Raw genomic sequence first — 23625 nt, 5'->3', positions numbered from 1 at the left:
ATTGTTTTCGGTCGAAGAAAAGAAAATAAAAGAAAATTAGACAACGACAAAAGAGTTAGGTGACATTGGGGCATGAAAAAATAATTAAGAAACAGAAAAAGAGACGAGATGGTACCTTTTGAATTGTCCATGGGTGGACATTTTTCCAGGTTTAGTACACATGTAGGTGACTCGATATTCAATGAATGTCACATGGCCGGCCAGTGGCATCAAACACCACATTTATTAGAATCGAATCCACTTTGACCATTTTGGAGGTAATCGATCGACGAACATTTGTGTTTTTTTTTTTTTTTAATTGATGAAGAAGTTAGTAAAATCATCGCAATTCCCTTGCGCGCGACTATGGGAGTTCAAGCACTTGCTAAAAGAGATTCTATTCGAATTATAATTATTCTATATCATTCGTCTTGAAAGAGATTCAGGATTGATGGGTTTGGAATTGTCATCCCACCAATGTGTCGATGATGGATTGCGATTCTGTGAGAACAGACAAGTCTCCTAACAAAGTTCGTCTAGAAGCCATCAAAGTGACAAACCATGGTAATGATAAAAATTCAGAAAATTGCATAACAATTTAAACATTTGAAATGAGTGCAATCAAATCCTAAATGTATTTTATTTGTTGTGATTAAGTCATTTCGACAAATGTTCAGTCGATTTGCCGATGTGCGATGTGGCACATCGGATTTCAATGTGGTGTCCTTTTAGCATTTTGAGCATATGTGACAATACATTTGGAAAGATAGAAAACTAAAATGAAAGATCAACTAACCTAGAGAGAGAGAGAGAGAGAGAGAGAGAGAGGGGGGTCCGGTGGGTTTGACAAATCAGTGGTGTCACCGCCACCCGCCACCCCAACATTACCGGCGACCCTTGGCCGCCACAGACGGGCATTGATTTTTTCTTCTAGTCAAAATAGTAGTCGGGATAATCGGATCTTGTGTAGTAGGCCTAAAGCGCATTGCAAATCGTGGTGGGAATGGGAAGAAGTGGAGGATGTCATACATCTTCCCTCCTCCTTTTGCTTGTATTTCCATACCATTCCTCTGGATCCACCATATAATGTTACTGACTTTTGCAAATGGACGCTTCGATGTTCAATCATTCGTTATATGCATATGTGTCTGTAAGATTTAGTTGGTGCTTGTGTTTGTTGTACTTGTGATGTGAACTGCTATGAGGTATAGGTTTAGCAATAGATGTCTAAACATAATTGTGGCCTTTCCAAGTTGGCTATGGCAGTGTGAATGAAAGACGACATTAGCTTCTTCCCCATGAATTCCTAAATTTGTGAAATTCCCAAGAATCCCCCCTAAAATGGTGCCGTCCTTCCGAAATTCCTCCTTACATTTGACTTTGTCTTAAATTTTGACTTAATAACCCTGTGAGCTCATCATATGTATGTCCCGTCCCCTTTTCCGGCGCATTTTTGTTAGAGAAAAATACGTTTCTCCCGTGCCCAGTCGGTGTACATACAAAACATCCAGAAGCCCCAACTTCGCCCCAACTCCCACATGTCAAAAAGAAAATATTAGGGTTCTCGAGCATAGACAAAGAAATTGGAGATCAAGGATGACTGTAGACGTAGGAATGTTCTTACGTGTGAGATGTACGGGGTAAGGTTATTTGAAACGAAATGCCTCTTGGAAAGGCGCAAATTGTGCACACGACCAGCACATGTTTGTTGGCCAACAATTATTTTTATCAACAACGAGCTGAGGGAGGCTTTTAGGTCAAATTGATCTAATTTAAAAGGCTTTTTCTTTCGGAATAAAATCGAATGTGAGGGGAATTTCAACAAATAGGCACCGGTTTAGAGAGGTTGTTGATTCACCATGATAAATTTCTGGAGATATTATGGAACAAAGTCATTGTTTATGGGGCAATTTTGAGAAATAAACAACATATTAGGGGGATTTTTTTGGAATTTTCCCCCTAAAATTTTGTCAAAAATCTAGCTTCATCATAGAGATTAGACTTGCGTAGTGAACTTGGCAAAAAAGGAAGGCCATCCTTCTGCTAAGTCAATTTATATGAGCATTATTACCATGAAAGTTGGTAAAGATTCAGCCCATCCATTGACCTCTCCTTCTACTTTAAATTGTCCCGGCCCTACTTTTGTGGTGTGTGCGTGTGGGGGGGGGAGGAGATTGTTAGCATCGCAGGAGTCTCCAGAATTACAATTGACTGTCATCATCTACCCGTGTCTTGAGAAATTAGTGGAGGAGGAAGAGGGAAAGGAGAAGGCATCTGTCACATGAAACAAATGAGCAAGAACTAAGCTGTGGTATCTCTCCCATAAAAAGTGGTTTCGAGGGTTTGAAGAGAGGGGGACCGTAATTAGCCATAATTAGCCATAGTCTAAGACTAGAATTCATTAACATCAAAACCAGTAAGAAGAGGCTCCAGAGATGGGGTGTGAAGAGGGGTCGCTTAACAAGTCAAGTGTTGTAGCTGTGGGTGCACTGCAGCTGGTGCCGCTGCAGGCATGTCGGGCGTCGGGATGAAACCCTAGACTCAGGAAAACCTCACGATGCCCATGAGCTGGTAGAGGCGGAGGACTCCTTAGTAATTCAGTACTTGCCGTGCTGCTAGTGCTGTTGTTTCTGATGATAGTCTTGGGGCGGTGAACGGAGAGGCAAAGTGAAAGGTCGAGGTCTGCATTGGCATCTCCGTCTTCATCCATATTTATGCCGTTCTTGTTATTGATGAGTTGCACTTGCACTTCCTCCGCGGTGGTGGTGGTGGTCGTTACGTCACTGCTCATGCTGTTGTTCGTTGATTCTTCTTCTTCTCGCACTGTAACCACCGCGCTGGCTAATGAATTCAATCTTTTCTTGGCTGCACGGAGCGGTGGTGGTGTTGATGATGATGATAATTCTTCACAAGTCGTCGAGTGAGGCGTGGCCTTGTTGCCGCTGTTGTTAGCGTTAGAACAGATAGTGTGAGTGGCAGCAGCACCAGCACCAGCAGTGCTGGTGTAGTCGAGAGGACGGTGGGTTTGGGGATCGATCCCGCGTGCGTGAAGCTTTCTCTTGATGTGGGTGTTCCAGTAGTTCTTAATCTCGTTGTCTGTCCTTCCCGGCAACCGTGCCGCTATCAGCGACCACCTGCGAGTGACATGCGCAAAAAACAACTCTTAGTCGACTTTGGCCGAGACACGATCAAGAAAAGAGAATAGGTGATGTATTAGTCGTTTACTTGTTGCCGAGGAGGCTGTGGAGGGTGATAATGAGCTCGTCTTCTTCGTCGGAGAAGTTACCACGCTTCAAATCTGGCCTCAAGTAGTTGATCCACCTCAAGCGACAGCTCTTGCCGCAGCGCAGCAGGCCGGCTGCTTTGGAAGGGATCGCCAGCAGCCTTCGCCGTGGCGCTTGATGTAGGCGATGAGGCGCTCGTCCTCCTCCTTGCTCCATGCCCCTTTGTTCATGTGCTCGCTCTCGCAACACGGTGACCTCCCCATCTCCTTCTCCCTGCCTTTATCCTTTTCCCAACACGACGTTTATGTATTGAGGTTGAGTTGAAGTGGTGCATCCAACATGAAGAGCACCGCTCATGGAGGAAGAAAGAGAGAGAGGAGATAAATAGAAGAGAGTGGTGGTGGAGAGGAAGGAAGGAAACGTCATCTTTCTCTTTTCCTTTTCCTTTTTTTAAGCATTTGACCCAGTTGGTGTCGAGAAAGGACGATGTGATTACAATTAAAGTTTAGAGCTGATGGACGGATGGATGTTTGGTAGGTAGCCCTACTTTTTATGGTGTATCCTCTTGGAGTCCGCCCTACTTATTTTGCGGAGCTGAAGCTCACTGGTTCTTGTGTAGGCCCCCGTGTTTTCCTCTATTCCCAATTCCACCCACAACTACCTACCTCCAAATCTTATATTTCTCACGGATTAGAAAAATCAATCATTTTATAAAATGGTTCTGGCGGATGGAACTCACGATCACTCTTTCCATGCCCTTACTTTTCCCCATTTTCGTGGTCAACGTTTAGCATCCAAACCTACCGGGCTCTCAACTGTAAATACTTCACATTGTGGAGGTTTTTACAGACACCCGTCAAGAACAGAACACCGAGTTGCCGGCCTCCTTGGTCGACTCAAAAGGACTCGAAAGCAAATATTTTGATGGTTTTGTGCCGAAACCGCGTAATTACTGCAGATTTGGAGGGCGTACAGAACAAAGAGTTACAAAATAGATTATTTCAGTGGACCTACCAACCATCGACTTCCCATTCTGCATATCACATAAAGACATTAAATTTCAGTACCCTCTCCCCATTTCCTAAAAGGTCATCCTCACAGACATTTTATACATGACATGATGTGTACCATTACTAAACCCATATTCTTTCTGCAACACAAAAATATTTTCTTGGATGGTCTTCCACCTCCCCACATTTCTTCCATTTTTATATTGCTGAGGTTCTAGAAGACCGATTCCAACTCGCTCCCACTAACTCTTGTCAATTCATGAGCAGAGAAAAGATTAACTAAAAAATCTCCTACCTACCTTCCATGATTGACATTAACTTTAATTTGCTGATATTCCTACTCTCACTGACACGGCTTGCTGATTGGACCAGGTATCCTCCCTCCATTGCACTCTTTCAAGAGCATCCCATTCCGATCTTAATTCTTGAAATTATTTAATTTTGTGTTTGCTTTATAATTTTTGTTGGGTTTTCCCCGGAGAAAGAGACTTCATTTGTTACTTGTAAGCAAAGATTGAATGTCCATGGTGTCAAAAGCAAGTTAATTTGATCTAACCAGTCTTCCCATTTGAATTCTATAATGTTTGCCTCATCTGAGTCACATCTTAAGGATTTGTTGAAAAATAGACACCCAATTAACTAGTTCATAATTAATAGGAGGGTTCACCTCATCACGTCTAGATTGTCTGCTATAAAACAAGGTATTAATTTGGAGCAAAGCATGAAGATAACAAGGATGATGTAATTCAGAGATGCTCAATCTGTTTGTTTATTGGTTGCGGTCGCATTCACAGTTCGACCAACCCCGCCTCGCATATAATTGATATAAAAAGACAGACGGCCATCCATGCCTTCTAGAAGGGTTTCGAATTGAAGTACTATTTGGGGATTGTGGAATAGATTAAAATTAACATCAAATGAAAAGAAAGAGAATTAAGAAAAGGGGAGAGAATCTTCCGAAGGTTGGTGACCCACCTCGTCCGATGCAGGTACTCTCGTTGTTTGCCTACCGCATCTGATGCAGCAAACGGCAAATAGGTAACACTTCTGTATTTCCTCCTTTGCCCTATCACTACGAGCTTCATTATCTTACAGCGTTCTTGGACAACGTAGATGTAATGTTCATTGGTTGCAGACTTGCAGTCGTAGCACATTGTGAGAGGTAAGGCAAGGGGATTTTCTGGGGGAAGAGCGGTACATGGTGCTATTGGGCGAGGCGTAGTAGCAAGTCCGGTCCGCCTAATCATTGGTATTTCGGTCCTTGTTGAATCACTAAGGAATGTGTTGATCAAAATTAGATTTCATCCAACTTCAATGGTTACTTTTATGCTGCCGTTATAAGTTGCATCTCCTCCAAGTCAGCTGATTAATATGCTGGTATAAAGAACTGGGATTAGCACTGGCCGAAAAATCACGGCAAAGCAACAATCTCATGCTTGCTTTTAATAAAAAATACCAAAGCATCAGTAGCTCCCAGCATAAGCTATTTCTATGATCAATTGCCACACCATGATATCATGGTGGAACTTTTTGCAATGGTTTACCAACACGGTGCTACGACTTACAATCTGGCAATACAACTGGTCACGGCTATACGATGCTAACATGTTACACAGCTCTCTCTATGTTCATTGGATTGATCAAGGTCTCATTAAACAAAAATGATCACGAGTTCGACAACAACATAGCACCATGAAACCATCAAAAAAATGATTTTAGTTGGATAACTCTTCCCTCATGTTTGTTGCCATTATGTGGATTGGTTGCTAGCTTATGCCCTTGCCATGCTTCAGATGCCAAGGTAGAACACTCCACCTCGGTATACAATTCACCCTTCTATTTCTTCTTGCTAGGTGGGGGGCAAGGGTTTCTATGAAAGACGGACTCTGTCATCCTAAATCATGGGCTTCTGACTCTTCTGTGGACTCTGTTGATTGACTTAATGATCTTCTCATATTTACATACAAAAACAGTACAAAGGCAAACGCTGATAATATAACTTCCCATCTATGAATATATATTGGGACCAGGGACATCCGTCGCTCTCCCCCAATGCAATTATCTGCATTGTGGACACAACACAATGAGAGAAACTTGACTGATGCATAGCCCCTATCACTAAGTCATTGTGTTCTTGTTGCCAATTACAAAGGAGCTGCCTGCTTACATCCATGAGTTGAGGTTCAGAAAGAAGTATATAGCTCCACACCAGGTGATGGCAGAGGTTGCACCCATCACAGACCAAAGCATGAAAAAGATCAATGTCCAATCAGTCACTGTTATAGATGCTTCCACTTTGTGAACTGCTGCCATTGCGACTATGTAATGATAGGCCCCTCATGTGTCCAGCAACAGCAGAGCCATCCGAATTGTTTTCTTGAAAATATTTTACCCTCTCGACGTGTTTTGCTGGTGGAGGAGGGATTGCCACAGGTGGACCCTGCCCATTGGATTCCCTGGATAGCACTGTAGATGGAGACCGGATAAGTGGACGGTATGCTATTTCTCCAGGAACATATGATCCAAACAATTCTAATGGCCTTTGCACTATCCCCTCTTCATCTTCAGGCCTCACACAAGCTTTTCCTTTTCGTAACCTGCTACAATTAGAAGTAACCGGAATGCATATGAAATAGGAAACCAAATGATACAGCAGTTAGTCGCAGCTTTAGCACCAGCACTTGAAGACCCGGTGTCTCTTCAGAGTTCTATCTACCATATCCAAATAAGGACATAATTATCTAACTTTTAAAAAAAAAAAAGCAAGAATTCAACTCTTGTAAACAGCTCTCTTCAAAAAAGGTTACAGCATCAATTTAAACACATTGTTTGCCGCTCTCATATCAACAGGTTTTCCTCAGTCAGTTGTTGCAGCGCCTGCTTAATATGAATCAGCTTAGAGATTCAAGAACCATCCTTTCATCCACTTTTCATTTATCAGAAAAGTCAAGATTCTGTCAATATAGCCAGTCTATTCCACTTTTATCTGAAAAAGCAGACCAGTCCTGACCACCAACAACATGAGGCTGTGAAGCGGACCATATGCCACCAGCAAGTCCAGGTGTGGTATTGAGAAGATTAGTTTTAATATGTAGGACAATTTAATTGGGTTAAATCAGAATTAAAAGTACTGTTTTGGGGCTGTGGATAGTGGATAGTACCCGCAAACAGCACCCCTGAACAGTAATGCAGGGTTGGAGTGGGCTGATCAGTGATTGATAGAGAAATTGATGAGTTTGGGAGATGTTGGAAGAAAGGTTAGGAAAGAAAAGGAAAAACCTTTAGGCTTCTCATGCAGAGCGCCTAAGGATCTCACCCAGGGGAGAATTGCATCGTGCAACTCTTAGCAAAGAAATGCTGACATTTTATTCACTCCACATACTTCAAAAACCAAAGGAGGAGCATATATATAGACTACTAAACCCTATTGCCCAAAGGCAACACTTAGATAGGAAACTTAAGAAATCTCATATTTTAAAAACGAGTAGACATAATATTCCATTTCACATAGAAAGGAAACATAATATCCTAGAAACTAGCAAACATAATGTTCTGTCCTAAAATAAAAGAAGAAACATGACATTCTAAATAAAATAAGATGATCATCTGAGAAATGAATCTTAATTTGGCACATCTTTTGTAAGTCTTCAAACGTTGTTGCCATAATTCTACATCAAGCTCATGAACATGGAAACCTTTAATCTATTTTGCAAGTTTCCTTCTCTGCTTGTCTACCGACTTTCAATGGCTCTCATATGCATTCTCTCTCCACCTAATAGATTACACTTCAGGTTAAAATTTCCTACATAATTTACCCTTTTACCCCTTCTAATGCTTCAAAGTGCTAATAATATTTTAGTATTTTTACCCTTCCTTCACTTACCCATTTGCCATCGATGGGAGTCAAACATCCCAACTCAAACTCGTGTGACTCTCTCTATCTTCCCCTCCATCCTTCCTGATTCGCTGCCTCCCTCTCTTTGTTGTTTTGCATCTGACAAGCAACTCAAGGAACACAAAATAGCCATGCCTTCCAGCTTGGGCTGAAGATGAATATTCTATCACATATTACCGAGGGATGTCCCTTGAGATCTGTATTATCTAGCATGTTTGGTTAAGTTTCTATGCTTTGCCAACTGGTGTTGACTCTCTGTTATTTAGTTACAGATTATCGGAAGAGAATCAAATTTTATGAGTCAAAGTCACAACACTCTTCAGAGACGGATCGCCTCCTCTACAGTATATGTTGGCTAGGGTTCTTATCTTGAATTTTTTTTCCCTTCTGCTGGATTCTAGTCTGTGCTGTGAGTAGGGTTAGAAATGGTGCTTAATATTTGTTCCACATATTTCTTACACAAGTTGTGGTTTGAATTTGTAAATTTTGTTCTTGTTTAATTCTTTTACGCATTTGTTGGGAGAATCTTCCTCTTCAGCTTCACTGTGCTTGGCCTCTCACCTTTATTCACCCCTATTTTGTTTGTGATTAGTTGAGCTCTGATCCAAGCTCAATTTTAAATTGAGATAAATCAAGCTGAACACTAGTATGCTCAAATTTTTTCGAGTCATGGGCTCACTCACTCAATTGCTTCCCTAATTCCAACCATGCAGTGTGAGAATTAATCCTGCGGGAACCTCTTTAAAGCAATACTCGGGAAATTGAGGAAGGGTTGCTAACAAACCTTCGAAAAAGCTGCTCATCTTCCTCTTCCTCGATCTCTTCATAATTAACATGACTGGCTGGTGAGCCAGACCTACCCAAGAGCAGAGCATCATGTTGTGTAAGAACATTTTGAAGCTGCTCATTTAACTCAATTGCTTGAGAAACCACCTTTTCATCCCTGGACAAGAGGAATCTCTGATTCAGTTTAGTATCGCATTTTAGGAAGTACAAAAAGATCTCTTCAACTTACTCCAGTCAACCTGGCAACATAAACCTTAAATCCAGGAATCATGAATTATGGGTGGAATTTCTGGATTATTAAGAAGTACCGCAACCTTTATACAAATGAGTGGAGACTATCTCAATCTATTAACATCACCAAATATACACTTTTTGGTGCAGCAAAAATGATGATGCAAAAGCCCCTTGTTCTAGTTTAAAACTTGAACTCATCAGAAGGTTTGGCAGGTCTTTGACAACATATTTGGATAACTTTCAATCATTCTCCTTCTTCATAGTCCAGTGAAACCATGTAATGATCAAATATACCTTTCCATCAGCTCACTAAATTCAGTCGTGTGCCCATAGAGAATCTCCTGTTTCGTCTAAATAATAACCAATTGATCATCTAGTGTCTTTGCAGGACAAATTGTATATACATCTTCTAACTCAAGAAAAGGAGGTTACCAACTAAAAAATTCGTGACCTAAACAAGCAAGAATAAGATCAATTTCAGTTTGCAAATTCTTTTAGGTACAGTCTAGGATGTTTCAACAGCATCATTACAGTCAGCAATCATCATGGTAAGCCTAGTATCAAAAACATTATTTTGGCCCAGTATACTTAGGAAATCCTCGTGCAACAGATAATTGACCAAAGATACAACTCAAACTTAAACTAGAAAAAATACTCACCTAGAAGTCATCACAAGTTGCATTATTCGTTGTTTCTGGAAAGAACACTGCTCCACGAGATCAAGTGTGAACTCATCTTTTGCAATCTATCATGCCATTGACAATAAAAAGCATTGCATCATCAGGTTCTGATCAATGGACTTCAACATGGCAATATACTATTCAAACTCAAGTTACAGTAACTCATCCTTACTTAGGATGATCTCATTAAAAAGTATGTCAATTTAGTTTTTTCATGCGTACAAAGCTTTAATGTAATAGCGCAACAGCATTATTTCCATATGCCAAATCTGCAGTGCCTTGGTGTTATGTGCAATGTAAATCACAAAATCCAGAGTTTGACTTCACCTTACCTCAGGATGTCGAGCATCAACAGCATCAAGTACGTCCTTCAGAACCTCTAATGCATTACGGGCCTTTTGAACAATACTGCACAATATTGATCGAGTGCTTAATGCCTTATCAGAAAAAAGGATACCAACTTCCTCTTCCTTACCCACACATGCAAAGAAGATCAAACTAAAAAGAAAAAAGTGGCTGTTGATGGCCGACGTTTTCTCTAAAGATTAAAACAGAAATCTCATTTTAGGCACCAAGGAGGGGGACTCATTTGTAGAAACCTTAAAAAAAGCAAAGGATCTCCATATGTAAAGGTCTGCTTTGTAAATAGGAGCATATATGATTTATGAGAGCATTACATAGTAGCTGAAAAGCCCAACCAAAACAACAAAAAAGCATTCTCCTAACATTTTCAACCTGCTCTCCAACGTTTTAACTTTATTTACATAAATTAAAGAATAAGAAACATACATATGATACTGTCTTTTTTTTTTTTTTTTTTTTGGCATGTTGCGTGAGCTTGATTCAAGCTCCACTAGAGTTTAGTTGAGTCAGTTCAAGCACGTGAAAAACTTTATAAAGTGACATTCAAGCTAGAAAAATCAAAATAAATCGAACTCAACAAGTATTGATCCTTATATATGCACGTAGAATCAGGCTTAAGTAAAACTATCTGGACTCGGCATGGCTTGATCACAGCTCTAGCTTCAAGTTTGGAGAAATCAAACGTGGGAGTGCCTTATTAGCTTCGATATTCTTAACCACTTAGGTGAAAGATACTGTCATACTAATGCTACAATAATCTAAACCCCACAATTTGGGCAGCTTCTTTCATTTCCATAGTCCATTCATGAGATTCTAGAACTCCTTCCTGCACTGTGACTTCAATTTATCTATTTCAAGCAGGAAAAAGTTTGCTAATATGTTTCACATTAATATGTTGAAAAACCACCAACCAATGTGTCCCTTCAGAGAAATGACTCACTACGAATCACCTGTCACTTATATTCTATCAAAGACAAATGACCACTCATCCTCACTGATGCTATTCCACCATCGCTTTAATGCCTGGCAAAGCAAGGCTTTCATGCTTATCCCAAATTCATTCAAATCCATGTGGAGCCATGCATGTCAAGTTCACTGATAAAGATGTAGACAATTAGGGTAAGAGGGGTGATTAACAATACATTGAGCCATCGTCCAGTATACTATTATTATAGAACTACTCATCTTTCCTTCAGTGGAGGCTGTAGAAGTCATCAATTCATAGTTCATGCATTTGGTAAAAGAAGCAGATATTCCATCTATAACTTGACTCCAAACCGTGTGGATCCCATGACCAACAGAAGCATTCAACTGCTATCAGCTAAGGAGGATCACAACTGTCAGAGGCACTCATGGGTGTCAACTGAGGCAGGGTTGGGTCCTCCTACACAAAAAACATATGACCATACCACATTTAATCATCAGAGGACTTGGATCTGTCACATGTTTCTACCATGCTCCTCACAAGTATGAGAGAGGGTCGATGAAAATCCGAAAATCACTCTCCTACACTTGTGATGACCTGACTTTTTTTTTTTTTTTTTTTGACCTGACTAATTGACTTATAGCAAAATCAGTTTATAGAAGCATGTCTCTTAGCTATTAAGAAGTGGACAGTTTGTAAACATAAAGAAATCTGATGGTCTGAATGAATCAATTTATTGTATAGATTGCACCAGCAATTAATTTCTCAATGACATAGCAAATTCACCAGCTGCCATGCTTTGTATGCCTGAGAGCTGAAAACTTACTTCAATTTCTTCCGATATAGCAAAAAGAGTCCACAAGATACTTGGACTACTTGTTTTCGCAGATAACAATAATAAATTACAATGACGGGCCTCTGTCTTTCCTAAATTGATCACGACTTGTCTGTCAATGATGGTCCCATCATCATAATACCAAAAATTGCGGAGGTTACTCTATCTATGATTTTTAGTCAAGTGTAGAGATTTCTGACATGGACAATGATGATTATGACTTTACACAGACTGAACAAGAATCAATCTCATCCCATTAATGGCGTTATACCTTCTTTTTTGCCTGAACTACTTAAATCCAGGAAGGAAAACAACATCACATAAGAAAGTTTGAAGTCCTAAAAGTATAGAAAAGCTAATTATATTAATTGCACAAAGTCTTTAGTGGTTGACTAAAGTAAGAAAACTTCCAAGAGAATAATTTGGCATGAGGGCTCTGTGATGCCAAGAAGAAAGGAAGATTTTGACAGGAAATTCAACTTTAAAGGTTACGTGCCTGACACTTTCAGCATATTAGCCTTAAACCTTGCACAGATCATGGAAAATGCTATTATATTGCTATGTTATATTCTAACAATATGATAACTGAAGGGACTCAATGTAAATGGCTTGAGAGTTTTCTGGAGGAAAAGGACATCTAGCCGATGCGCCAATCGCCCAAGAGGAGATAACCTTATCTGATGGAAGTTGGAACATACCTCGATTCAGAGACAGAATGTGAGTCTGATTGCTGAGAAAATCCATCCTGTCTACTAGATGCTGGCTCCCTGTCAGAAGGACTCTTTTTAATTGCTTCTGGAGCAGGATAACCTGTGGATCTCCTCACAACTTTTGCAGGAGCATTATCTGACGATATGGATAGAGACCTCTGAGGAAACTGAACTCCAGAACTCTGAGTGTAATTCAAATAGATTTTCAATGCTTTAGTTTCCGACCAATGCAAATCAGAAGTTTGGAAATACAACTGCTTTCAATATAACATCCAAACTGAGATCCAATTTTAAAGACTTGTACTTACTACAAGGTCATAGAATGCAGAATAATATTGAGGAAACTTCCCAGAAGCACCACCGAAGGATGTCTGTGTGGCATCTAGAAGAAGAAATATCCTCTCTCGTACGGGCAAGTCAGTCTGAAAGAAATTTTCCATAAAGTGCATTATTTCAGTTTTGTTGAATCATTTAGAATACGTGACATCAAATGCAAACCTTTTTTTTAACTATCTTCGAAAGAATAGGGAGAATCCCCAATTCAATGACTTGCTTATGAATAGGTTCTCCAATATTGTTCATCAGCATCTCCAACAGCTGCAACGCAATAGACCTCCTTCAGAGAGTTGTTAAGAAACAGCAAAGGACGGGACTATGGCAGCTGTTGCTGCTAAAACTATTGACAGAAAAAAAATTGAACAGCATTCAAGGAAAAAAAGCACATGAATAAAGAATTAGACAACTGTATTGAACAGTGAAGAAATTTATAGAATGAAGAACTCTGAATGGCAACGAAAGATCACACTCACCATGACTGCATAGAGTTGTGCATTTGAATGTTTACTCCCCAGTCGTTTTTTGATGGTCTTAATAATATCTTTCGATACCCTGCATGGTTATTGAAGATACTGTGTTCATCACTTACTATAGCTGAGACAACATACTGTATATGTGGTATATGGTCAAATATTTGGCATACTGAATTAGCATATGCTGTTTAGAACCAGGATGTGCATAACCATGCTCTAATTCAATGTCGAATGCTTTGATAAGTCATGATGTACTTAGACGGTAAGCAGCAGCTGAACCATGATATTAGGACGTGCACCAATTGAATTGGTTACTTATACCACCGCACGAGTAACACCTAAATTGAAATGCAAAGGAAGAAACAAGCAGGGGATGGATTTTACTTTTTATTTTTTTTTTTTTTTTGGGGGGGAAAGAGCACTTTCCCTAACCCACAAACTTCTTGAAATTCGACCTTGGCCCAAGTTTTCCTAAAAGGATTACAGTGAAGTCCATGTTCCTAGAAATTTGAAATAGCTAATACATACATTTTAGCGTTTCTAATTAATTAAGACTTCAGATCATGTATATATCCAATTTGAAACAGAAAAGCCACCTTTTGTTCAAATTCAAAATAGGTTTTATAGAGGTTTCTCCAAGAATACATGATGGCTTCATTGAACATTCAACTTACATTGAGAATATGCTCTTAAAGAAAGAATGGAACTCCTAAAAGAGATATGAGAACCAATTGCTTGAGGTTTTCATTATACTATCACTTATTGGTTCAATATTCTAGCTTTAGTGCACTCTGTTCTGCCTTCATTTTAGTTGAAAAGGGTGATGGCAAAATGTTTTATCTGTTACATGTATATGCCGTGTCAACAAAGATAATGTACAAGAAAATGAGTACTTCTTTTACCTTCGAGAATTTTTTTTCTTTTCAATACATAAATAAGTAAAGATCAAGGGACGAAAATTTACCTTTGACATTTATAAAAGAATGATAAAGGCATGATATTCATTAAATTTAAAAATGCAAAGGCATATCACAATGTAACCAAAAAGCATATTATAGTAGAATGATCCGACGGAAAGGTAAGAGGTAAGTACAATATTTCTAGAAAGGGAAACGAAAAAGACAGTACTTATATCAAACTGAGAAGATCCGTGGATAACTAGGTGATATGAAGAAATTTTTTTTTTTTATTATTTTTATTTTTATTTTTTTATTTTATTTTTAAAATTATGAAAATGCATGAGTTGTCATGAAATGGTTTTCAGAACGTAAGCATGGCATATTTCTTGACACTCCATCTCACATGTAAGTGGCGCTTGACATGTGAAATGGACGTAACCACACTGAACAGAACAGGGAGGCAAGAACACAAGAACGTGGTATCAGAGAAAAAGAAAGAAGAGAGTTTGTAAATATTTGAACTCTTGAATGATGCTCTAGTAATATGATAGGGGGCCAATTTTCTTCCAAAAGTTCAAGCAAAAGGGAATTAGACCCACATTGTCTGAGAGTGTTTGAAGCTTTAACAAGACCCCTTACAAAATATTTGATATTTAAAAGGTTTTCTAGGTCATTGAACAAGCTTTTAAAGTGAATATGGGTATATACTAATCAGAAATATGAGCGTGACAATGGGCCAATACAGAGCATTGTGGCAATAACGTGTATATTAACCAATTTAGTCCACTAATTACAAAAACCTATTAAAGCGACATGGTAAGTTCGGCATAAGAAACCACCTTGTGGGGATGGCACTTATGGGATTCAACTTATTTGTGGCTTGCACTTATGGTCGTGGAAGAACTTCAGCTTGCTCGCACTAAGAGAACTAGATGAATGAAATAATGCTTCACTTTCAAACAATATGACAATATTCCTTTATCCCCTATTTGCCCAACTTCTTCAGGCAAAAATTCTACGCCATGACATCCCAAGTGAGGCTAGGATTGCATTCTCATCACCACCAATTTTTCAGTGCAAAAACTTAACATTCAATCAAAAAACTAAGACGGAATTAGTATAAATTGTTATACCCACTGATGATGAAAATGTAAAGACAGTCAAGAAATTGCAAGTTTTCAAAGCAAGGATGACATTTCTAAATTATTCACAATTCAATTGCATTTTTTGTCAGCAATGAAGTCGAGTGAGGATATGCTCGAAAGGTTGTAATTTTTCTGTTAAACCAAAAGTTTGCCATTAAAAAGCAAAAGTTCCAAAATTTACATTTTTCTATTTAATTCAACAAAAATGTCCATTTAAACAGCAGTAATCAGATGATAAATCTTAATTTCACAATCACAGTGTTTCACTCAAAAACCAAGCCAGAGAAAACTTACCCTGGATCACGAGCAACTAACTCACAGATCTCAATGTTCTTTGTCCAATCCATTTCTGCCAACTTATTACTCGTTGCCGTGTTGACAAGCTCAGCAGCCATCTTTCAATTATTTGTTGACTTCAAAAGAGAAGGAGCTGCAAGAGAGCCCTCTAGATTATTGGGCATATAGTCAAACTCCAGGTAGACAAAAGAAACCACGACCATGCTATATTGATGATCATATTTTGCAGCAACAGAACCACCCAAGAATATCACATAAGAAGATGAAGATTTTACTTACAATGTTCAAATTTGTTTGAATTGCCAAGATTGGTTGCTTTTCAATTATGACTGTGCATGGCTTCTCCACTTCACTATGAAAACACCCAAAGTTGCACTCAAGAATCGGGAGGGCAAACAGAGACAACTACTGACAAAGCATTACGTGGGTTTCAGAGACGAGGAAGACCGCAGCAGGCAGCTGCCGATCCTCCTAAGTGCCATAGAAGTCGTCAAAAGTTATGCAACACACGTGAAGTACAGGTTTAAAGTGTTCACCAATTCATAACAACTAGAATGATACCCACGGGGGAAACAAGAAAATAAAATCAAGCTGGCGGATCATGCGACATAACTTACAGCAAGGGGGTAGATTTTTACTCCTCTTATGCGCACAAAAGCATAATAATCCTTTGGAAAGCCAGAAAGAAACTAGCGTTTGATCAGGGGAAATCAGTACTCCATTGGTGTACAATTTCAGGACGCCAAATCGTACAAAATTACATTGGTTCATAGAGTAGTTTGATCAGGGGAAATCAGTACTCCATTGGTGTACAATTTCAGGACGCCAAATCGTACAAAATTACATTGGTTCATAGAGATGTAATCGCAAACACCCGAAGAATCAGGCCAAACACGACATGCCCATTCTCGGAAAAGCAAAAGGGAAAGGAAGCACGAACCCGAAAGAAGACTTGGTCTTCGCGGACGCTACGGCAGCATCACACTCCCCTGTGCAGCTTCTACTCTGAAACGAGAGCGAAAAAAACGAGAACTTTTCATTAAGGCTTTGACAAAACCCATCAATCACGGATACCCAGTTCGCCACTGAGAGAGTTCGGCGTCAGGACAAAAGTGCGGAAAGTGGGTACTCAATCTGAACGCCCGCCATGGAAGACGAAGAGAAAGGTAAAGTTGGGCATGGAACCTCAGGAGGCTCCGCCGACGTACCAAATGATTTGATGATTATGGGCAAACACCATTTCCCTCCCGTTCCCTCCCCACCCTTAGTTCCCACGCAATCGTGGAGCCTCGTTGTTTGCACCGTTGCTATCAAATCGATTTGCAGAAGTTAGATTCAGGAATCCTCCGATCTTCGAGTATCAGAGGAGGCAGAGAGTAGAGAGAGATTGTCCTTTTGATGGATGTGAATGCTCACTCCTTAAAGTCGGGCCGATTTTTCTCGTGAAAATAAATTTTTCCTGAGTTTTATCGTTCATACTCCTTAAAAAAATAATATCTAACAAATAATAAATATTCTCCTTGTCAATGAAAACATTTTGACATATTTTATAATGGATGTATATAATTTTTGTTGATCAATTCTTCTAGAAGATTCAAACCATTCTCTATATAAATATATTTTATAGATCATTAATTGTTTGTGAAGTGAATGTGCCAGCAAATTATTCTTAAAAAATGATTTTATAGTAGGATTCGACTTTTCGTACGAATTAAAAGCCTTTGTCAAATAGGTATATCATAAAATTGTGAAATACATAGTCTTGCATAATCTCTGGGTTGAGGTGTCTAAATCATACACGTCACACCCTTTAATAAATAGAGATTTTCTTTGTCGAGTACTAATCTAATCCTCCAATATAACGTTCATTGCACTATCAATAAATATTTAAAAACAATTATATTTTATTATAACTATACACCCTAAGCCCATTTGCAGCCACCTCAAGGTTCAAGTTTAAGCTCCAAGGTCCTTGGTCTTGGTGTGGAGGTTAAGTGTTCATGGATCGAGGTACAAGAACAAAGACATCAATTATACCTACATGACGAAAAACAATACATTGAGAAGTAAAAGTTTTTTTTTAATAATTTGATATGCTCAATGTATCACAAAATTAGATAACTTATAGATAGTACTTTTATCTATTTTTAGATTTCAACATAGAGCTAAATAAAAATGAAAAGGGAAATATATTGATCAAAAGGGAATGATCAGAAGGGAATAGTATCTCCAACTTCTTAGGGGAAATGTAAGGAAACGAATAGCGTTATTAGAATAAGATTAAAATGCATCATTAGCAACATTGAAGAGTAACGGAGTCAAATGCATGGCCGGGTTGGGTAGGCATCGAGGTGGTGGTCGATGCTTAGAACAGAGGCTTTGTGAGTTTGATCATGCTGATGTCTGTATAAAGAACCAAGGTCATACGCATTGTCATCCAGCACACTTCATTTGCACCGTGATTTTACTCCTCCTCGCGCTCCCACCATCCACTTAGGCCTGTGCTCGGACCTATTGACTCGATCATTTTACGTGGGTCGAGCCCTTCCTGGATGCATTCTATCATGATGGACAGATTTCCTGAATTTAAATATGCTATGAAAAGCGACGGCGACGGCGACGGCTGGGAATCCGTAGTGTTTTCTAAAGATTTCCGAGGGCATCGTTATCCTAACGTCAAGAGTCTCCCACCCGTCCTTCATAAAATAACAAGGAAAGAAGAGAGAATCATTGGCTCCAGTCGAAATTGAATAAACAAACAAGAGCTTACACGATACGACGAATGAACTGGCTACACTCCCTCTCTGTCACAGAGAGAGAGAGGGGGGTGGGCCCCGCAATGTAAATCCAGAATCAACGGCAGGGATGAGATGAGATGAGAGGCGGGGGCGGGGTGGGATGGGGACAAAGAGTCAGTCAGTCAGGCGTCACCCTCATCATCGTCCTATTTAGTATTTTAGTAATCCCAGTGCTACTTGGTCTGAGTGGGAGCTGGTCGTCCTCGTCCGAGAAATCCGAAAGATCAGTTCTTTAAGCTGCCGTAAACTCTCGAATTGCAAGCAAGAAAAGCAGGAATGAGCAGACTGGCAAAGAGGGTGGCGTTGCTCTCCCGGTCGTATTCTGCCGCCGCCGCTCCTCCTCCTCCTCCTCGTCCCTCCTCCTCCTTCTCCGGGAGATGGCTATCTCATCATCCCGTCGTTGAACCCGCCCGCCCCGATGCGGAGATCGGCAGGCGACGCTACTCCTCCTCCGCCGCCGGGTACCACGTCAGCCCGTCGTCGTCGATGAAGGGGGCGGTGTTCCGGGACCCCGCCCGCCCCCTCTCCCTGGAGCTCCTCCAGATCCCCCGCCCCGAGCCCGGGGAGGTCCTCATCCGCACCAAGGCCTGCGGGGTCTGCCACTCCGACCTCCACGTCCTCAAGGGCGAGCTCCCCTTCGCCTCCCCCTGCGTCGTCGGCCACGAGATCACCGGCGAGGTCGTCGACCACCACCCCCTCTCCGACCCCAAGATCGTCCGCCGATTCCCCGTCGGGTCAGCCGTCGTCGGGGCCTTCATCATGCCCTGCGGTTCCTGCTTCCACTGCTCTAAGGTCTGTCGGTCCCCTCCTTTTCTTGTTGCCGCCGCGCCTTTCCTCGGACCGTGTCCTTTTCGAGATTACGTAACACGATTCTTCGCTTTTTTGCTGATTTGACTTTTCAGGGTCATGATGATCTGTGCGAGGATTTCTTCGCTTATAACCGCGCGCAGGGCACTCTTTACGACGGCAAGACTCGCCTTTTCCTGCACGGCTCCGGCAAGTTCTTCTCTTCTGCCCTCCCCCATATTTGTAGAGATGCATGTCACGCTTGGGCCTTGCCCCTTCTTTATTGATGCTGTTTCATGTCCTGATGGTTGCGCGAGTTACTCTCATCTCGAATTCGCCCTGTATTGTTGGCTTGATGGTTCTCCTTCTTTTGCCCGACGCTCTCTGCCTGAATCTCGGATGTGTTTGCAGGTGAACCCGTTTATATGTATAGTATGGGAGGGATGGCTGAATACTGCGTTGTGCCCGCGAATGCATTAGCTGTATTACCTGGCTCGTTGCCCTACTCGGAATCTGCCATTCTGGGCTGTGCGGTTTTCACTGCATATGGTGCCATGACCCACGCGGCTGAGGTGCGTGCTGGGGATTCCATTGCCGTTATCGGTGTTGGAGGTGTTGGATCAAGGTACCTCACTCCTACATCATCTAAGCTGCAGCTGATGATGCATATGGATATCTAGTATTTCGCTTACGCACATCCGAATAGACTTTGCCTAAATGAACATGAATTTTGTTATGGCATGGAAAAATGCACAGTGATCTGACTATAAGTTTAGATGGGATGGCATACGACTGCACTTGAATACGGACATGTTTTTTTCTGGTGAATATGCACTAGTAGAATGGAATCATCTGAACTCTCCTGGGAGCTAAGGTGAATGATATTTTCCATTGATTTGTGCAAAAAGTTTCACCCTTCAATCATGCGCTAGAAATGTAATTGATGAACTCCATGGCAGTTATATCTATCTGTGAAATTTCTACAGTTCACCTTTTCTTGCCATTCTTATTTGATTTCAAAACTTTTCATCTCTCGCCCTTGAGAGCTCTCTGATTTCTTCTTTTCGGCATCGATCAGTAGATAGAATTGAGGAATTGGGACAATAAATGCTTTCCCTTTTCTCAGAATTTCTTCCCTTGCCAGCTGTTGTTGAATCTTGTTGAAGGGTCCCTAGATGACCCCGCATATGCCCCATAAAAAAACCAATCTTAGTATCTGAATATGCTCTGATTCAAAACACAATTGAACTGACATTTTTTTTTCTTTTTTTGGGGGAAGTCCTTGTTGCAAACAATAACTTCCAACAACATTATTTTTCTGGGCATCATCTAAAGTCCCTAAATGTCATGTTTAAAATTTCTATAGACAAGGTTTCCAGGTATCATTCTAAGATGTAATCTAACCAAGAAAAGTGGAGCTCCTTTAACAAATAAAAGATATTCCTTCAGCTGGTATGGTTAAATTGTGCAATATCTTCAACCTATTTGGCTGACATTTTATGCATTGTGAGAACAACCAAGATTTATGTCACCTGAACTTGTCATTTTGGTATGAGGGGAGGTCTGCTGGGTGTTCGATCCTATCCTTGATGCTTTACCTCCTTTGATACCACAGTCCTGTCTCCCTACATAAGTATGACCTTTTGGATGTTTCAGTTGTTTGCAGATAGCTAAGGCTTTTGGTGCCTCCGATATTATCGCTGTGGATGTCAGCGATGAAAAGTTAGAGAAAGCTAAAAATTTTGGGGCCACCCATACCGTGAATGCAATCAAAGAGGATGCTATTGAAAAGATTAAGGTATGTGCTTATCCCTTTCAGGGTCACAGTGAGCTGTAAAAGCATGAGCCGCATATGTCTTCTCCCTCTATGAAGTTTGCCGTATGAATCTTTCCACATCATGTTGTCCTATTTGATATGGTTTCTTATTGGTGCTCTAGGAAAATTGCATCTGAGTAGTTGGATGCACGATCATGATATGCATTAATTGCATCCTCAAGATTCAATGGTTTGACCGCACACGGAGCAATATTTGGGAGCATGTAATAATTGCTCATTTCATACACTGCCCGCAAGATCCATTTATTCAAAGAATAAACATTCGTTTTTAGAGGTCTGTCCATGGTCTCTTGGGTAACCCATCCTTTAAACCAGCCCTGGACATACCATCTCCTCTTTACAGCACTTTAGATTGTTATTTTGCATGGCTACACCATCTTAATCCTGGGGGGAGGGGGAAGAAGATTTATTGGCACTTGGTTACTGGAAGAGGTTAACATGGATAAATAGCGTGTTTTAGATGATTTGATATAGATTGGCAGGCAAATTGCCATTGAACCCATGGATGATTTTATGCTTTATACCCGTCAATTTTCACTTTCCGCTCTTTGCTTTGACCTTGACATGCTCGTCTAGTGACTGACTTTCAGTGTGTTTTGTGAATTGGCTCAATTTGCTCTGTGCAATCTCTTCTTCCTTTTCTTCTTATTACTATTATTGTTATTATCATTATACTCTTTTCTTGACGAAGCGCTCTCCCCATCTCTTGGCAGACAATAACTGGAGGGATGGGTGTTGATATTGCTGTAGAAGCCCTAGGAAAACCACAAACGTTCCTGCAGTGTGTACAAAGTGTTAAGGATGGTGGAAAAGCCGTGATGATAGGACTTGCAAAATCTGGTGCCGTGGGGGAGGTAGACATAAATCGACTTGTCCGCAGAAAGGTGAGTATCTGAGTCTACTTCTCATATGTGTGGTATATGTTTCCATTTGCATGACAGTAGCTACAGAGTTATCTTGTTGTCACTAAATGACATTCTGAGTTGCTGTTCCCTTGTTATTAACTGAAACTTTCTTGTAGAAAAGTTAGGAAATTGGGAAGGTATACTGAAGGACAATAGCTGTTTGACTTGTTCAGCCATTGTACTCAAAAGCTGTTGAGTTTTAGGGACTTCAATCTTCCTGAAGAAATGGTTTTAAGAGCACAGTCTGTAAAACACGTTTTGCAAGTAACAGCAGACTGTTCCTTCATCCTTTTTGGACCAAGTTGGCGGGACTACTTAAAGTAATCATCTCTGAACTGCATGTTTGAATTTGAAGGCACTCTAAACACAGTGCATCGATGTGATTCCCCCATCTTATAATGGAATGAAATCTTGTAGTATACTTGCATCTTGCTCAACAAGTGCTTTAGGTACACTCATCAACACCCGAGTTCAGATGTTCATATCATCATGAATTTTGAAGTGGCACCTAGAGCTATTTATTCTAATTCCTAGGCTATTGTGAAGAATGATTAGGGATTAATATGGTCTCGTATCAACTTGCTGCATTAAGATTGAGACGATTTAACTCTGAGCAATGTGTTCTCGATCAGATTAAAGTCATTGGCTCATACGGGGCAAGAACAAGGCAGGACCTTCCTAAGTTGGTCAAGTTGGCGGAATCAGGGATCTTCAATCTCACCAGTGCAGTATCAAGGAAATACACATTTGAAGAGGCTGCAAAAGCATTTCAAGACCTTGACCAAGGAAAAATCATCAGCAGAGCAGTTGTTGAGATAGTGTAGTCCATCCCTTCTACACTCAGGTCTCCATGCTTGTTACAAATTGTGGTTTTTGCAGTTAAATGATCAGAGCAACTTCACTCTTCCAAAACGCACATGAAACTTGGGTTGGCTACTGATTCAAATAAAAAACAAAATCAATGACATGTCCCACCCTTTTTATATCTTTAGTATGGATAGATTTCTGGCATCCTGCGTGTGAAAATGCGGTTAGTGTTGGTATTTCCTAAAAAACGCAAAGTAAACTTCAAAAGTCTGATGGTGACTAAATTTTTGACCGGTAAGTTATTTAACCTGCAATAGGTTGTAAGTTATGGACAGTTAGGCTGCGTTTGTTTGTATTTCTTTTTTTTGTTTTTAAACACTTTTCTTCGTTCTCGGAACAAAAGGAACAAAACACGTTTGGACGCGTTTGTTCCTTTTTGTTCTTTTGTTCCCAGAAACAAAAGAGAAACAAGAAACACAAATCAAAAACACTTTTGAAATTTTTCTTCTTTTTCTTCTTATTTTCTTTCTTTTTTTCTTTCGCCGGTCGCCGGCCTCGGCCATGGCCGGCGGCCACTGCCGACGAGGGCCGGCGGCCTCGCCCGTGCACGGCGAGGCCAAGCTCGCCCGGCGGCCGGCGAGGCTCGGCCTCATCGGGCCACCGCCCGGGCGACGCCGAGCCTCGCCGGCCGGCCGGGCGAG

General features: G+C 40.7%; 3 protein-coding genes across 14 annotated transcripts; 1 reads left to right on the top strand and 2 right to left on the bottom strand.

The window, feature by feature from the left end:
* Window positions 1–2173: 2173 nt before the first annotated feature.
* Window positions 2174–3738, bottom strand: LOC104417982 (myb-related protein 308). The gene is given in 3 exon segments (XM_010029177.3): window positions 2174–3113; window positions 3205–3337; window positions 3340–3738. Coding segments are annotated over 3 exon segments (987 nt in total). The 5' UTR covers window positions 3467–3738; the 3' UTR covers window positions 2174–2386.
* Window positions 3739–6147: 2409 nt separating this feature from the next.
* LOC104417980 (TOM1-like protein 5) lies at window positions 6148–17214 on the bottom strand. Of its 12 annotated transcripts, none has more exons than XM_039301736.1 (12): window positions 17000–17214; window positions 16732–16796; window positions 16071–16262; window positions 15789–15939; window positions 13451–13529; window positions 13140–13238; window positions 12950–13063; window positions 12630–12823; window positions 10141–10216; window positions 9788–9873; window positions 8893–9051; window positions 6148–6810 (listed from the first exon to the last, which is right to left on the bottom strand). In XM_039301736.1, exons 4-12 carry the CDS (start codon window positions 15887–15889, stop codon window positions 6483–6485), a joined length of 1236 nt encoding a protein of 411 aa, XP_039157670.1. In that variant the 5' UTR covers window positions 15890–15939; window positions 16071–16262; window positions 16732–16796; window positions 17000–17214; the 3' UTR covers window positions 6148–6482. The 12 variants fall into 12 exon arrangements, with proteins under 12 accessions (XP_039157670.1, XP_010027478.2, XP_039157672.1 ...); XM_010029176.3 differs by having other exon boundaries at window positions 15789–15924; XM_039301738.1 differs by having other exon boundaries at window positions 16071–16199.
* A 1552-nt stretch (window positions 17215–18766) lies between these two features.
* Window positions 18767–23102, top strand: LOC104417979 (alcohol dehydrogenase). Its single transcript, XM_010029161.3, has 6 exons — window positions 18767–19381; window positions 19492–19585; window positions 19787–20000; window positions 21032–21173; window positions 21926–22096; window positions 22750–23102. Exons 1-6 carry the CDS (start codon window positions 18866–18868, stop codon window positions 22939–22941), a joined length of 1329 nt encoding a protein of 442 aa, XP_010027463.2. The 5' UTR covers window positions 18767–18865; the 3' UTR covers window positions 22942–23102.
* The last annotated feature ends 523 nt before the right edge of the window (window positions 23103–23625 follow it).

The sequence above is a fragment of the Eucalyptus grandis genome, chromosome 9 (genome assembly GCF_016545825.1).
Source record: "Eucalyptus grandis isolate ANBG69807.140 chromosome 9, ASM1654582v1, whole genome shotgun sequence".
NCBI classification, from domain to species: Eukaryota; Viridiplantae; Streptophyta; class Magnoliopsida; order Myrtales; family Myrtaceae; genus Eucalyptus; species Eucalyptus grandis.
This window is presented reverse-complemented; position numbering and strand designations above follow the sequence as displayed.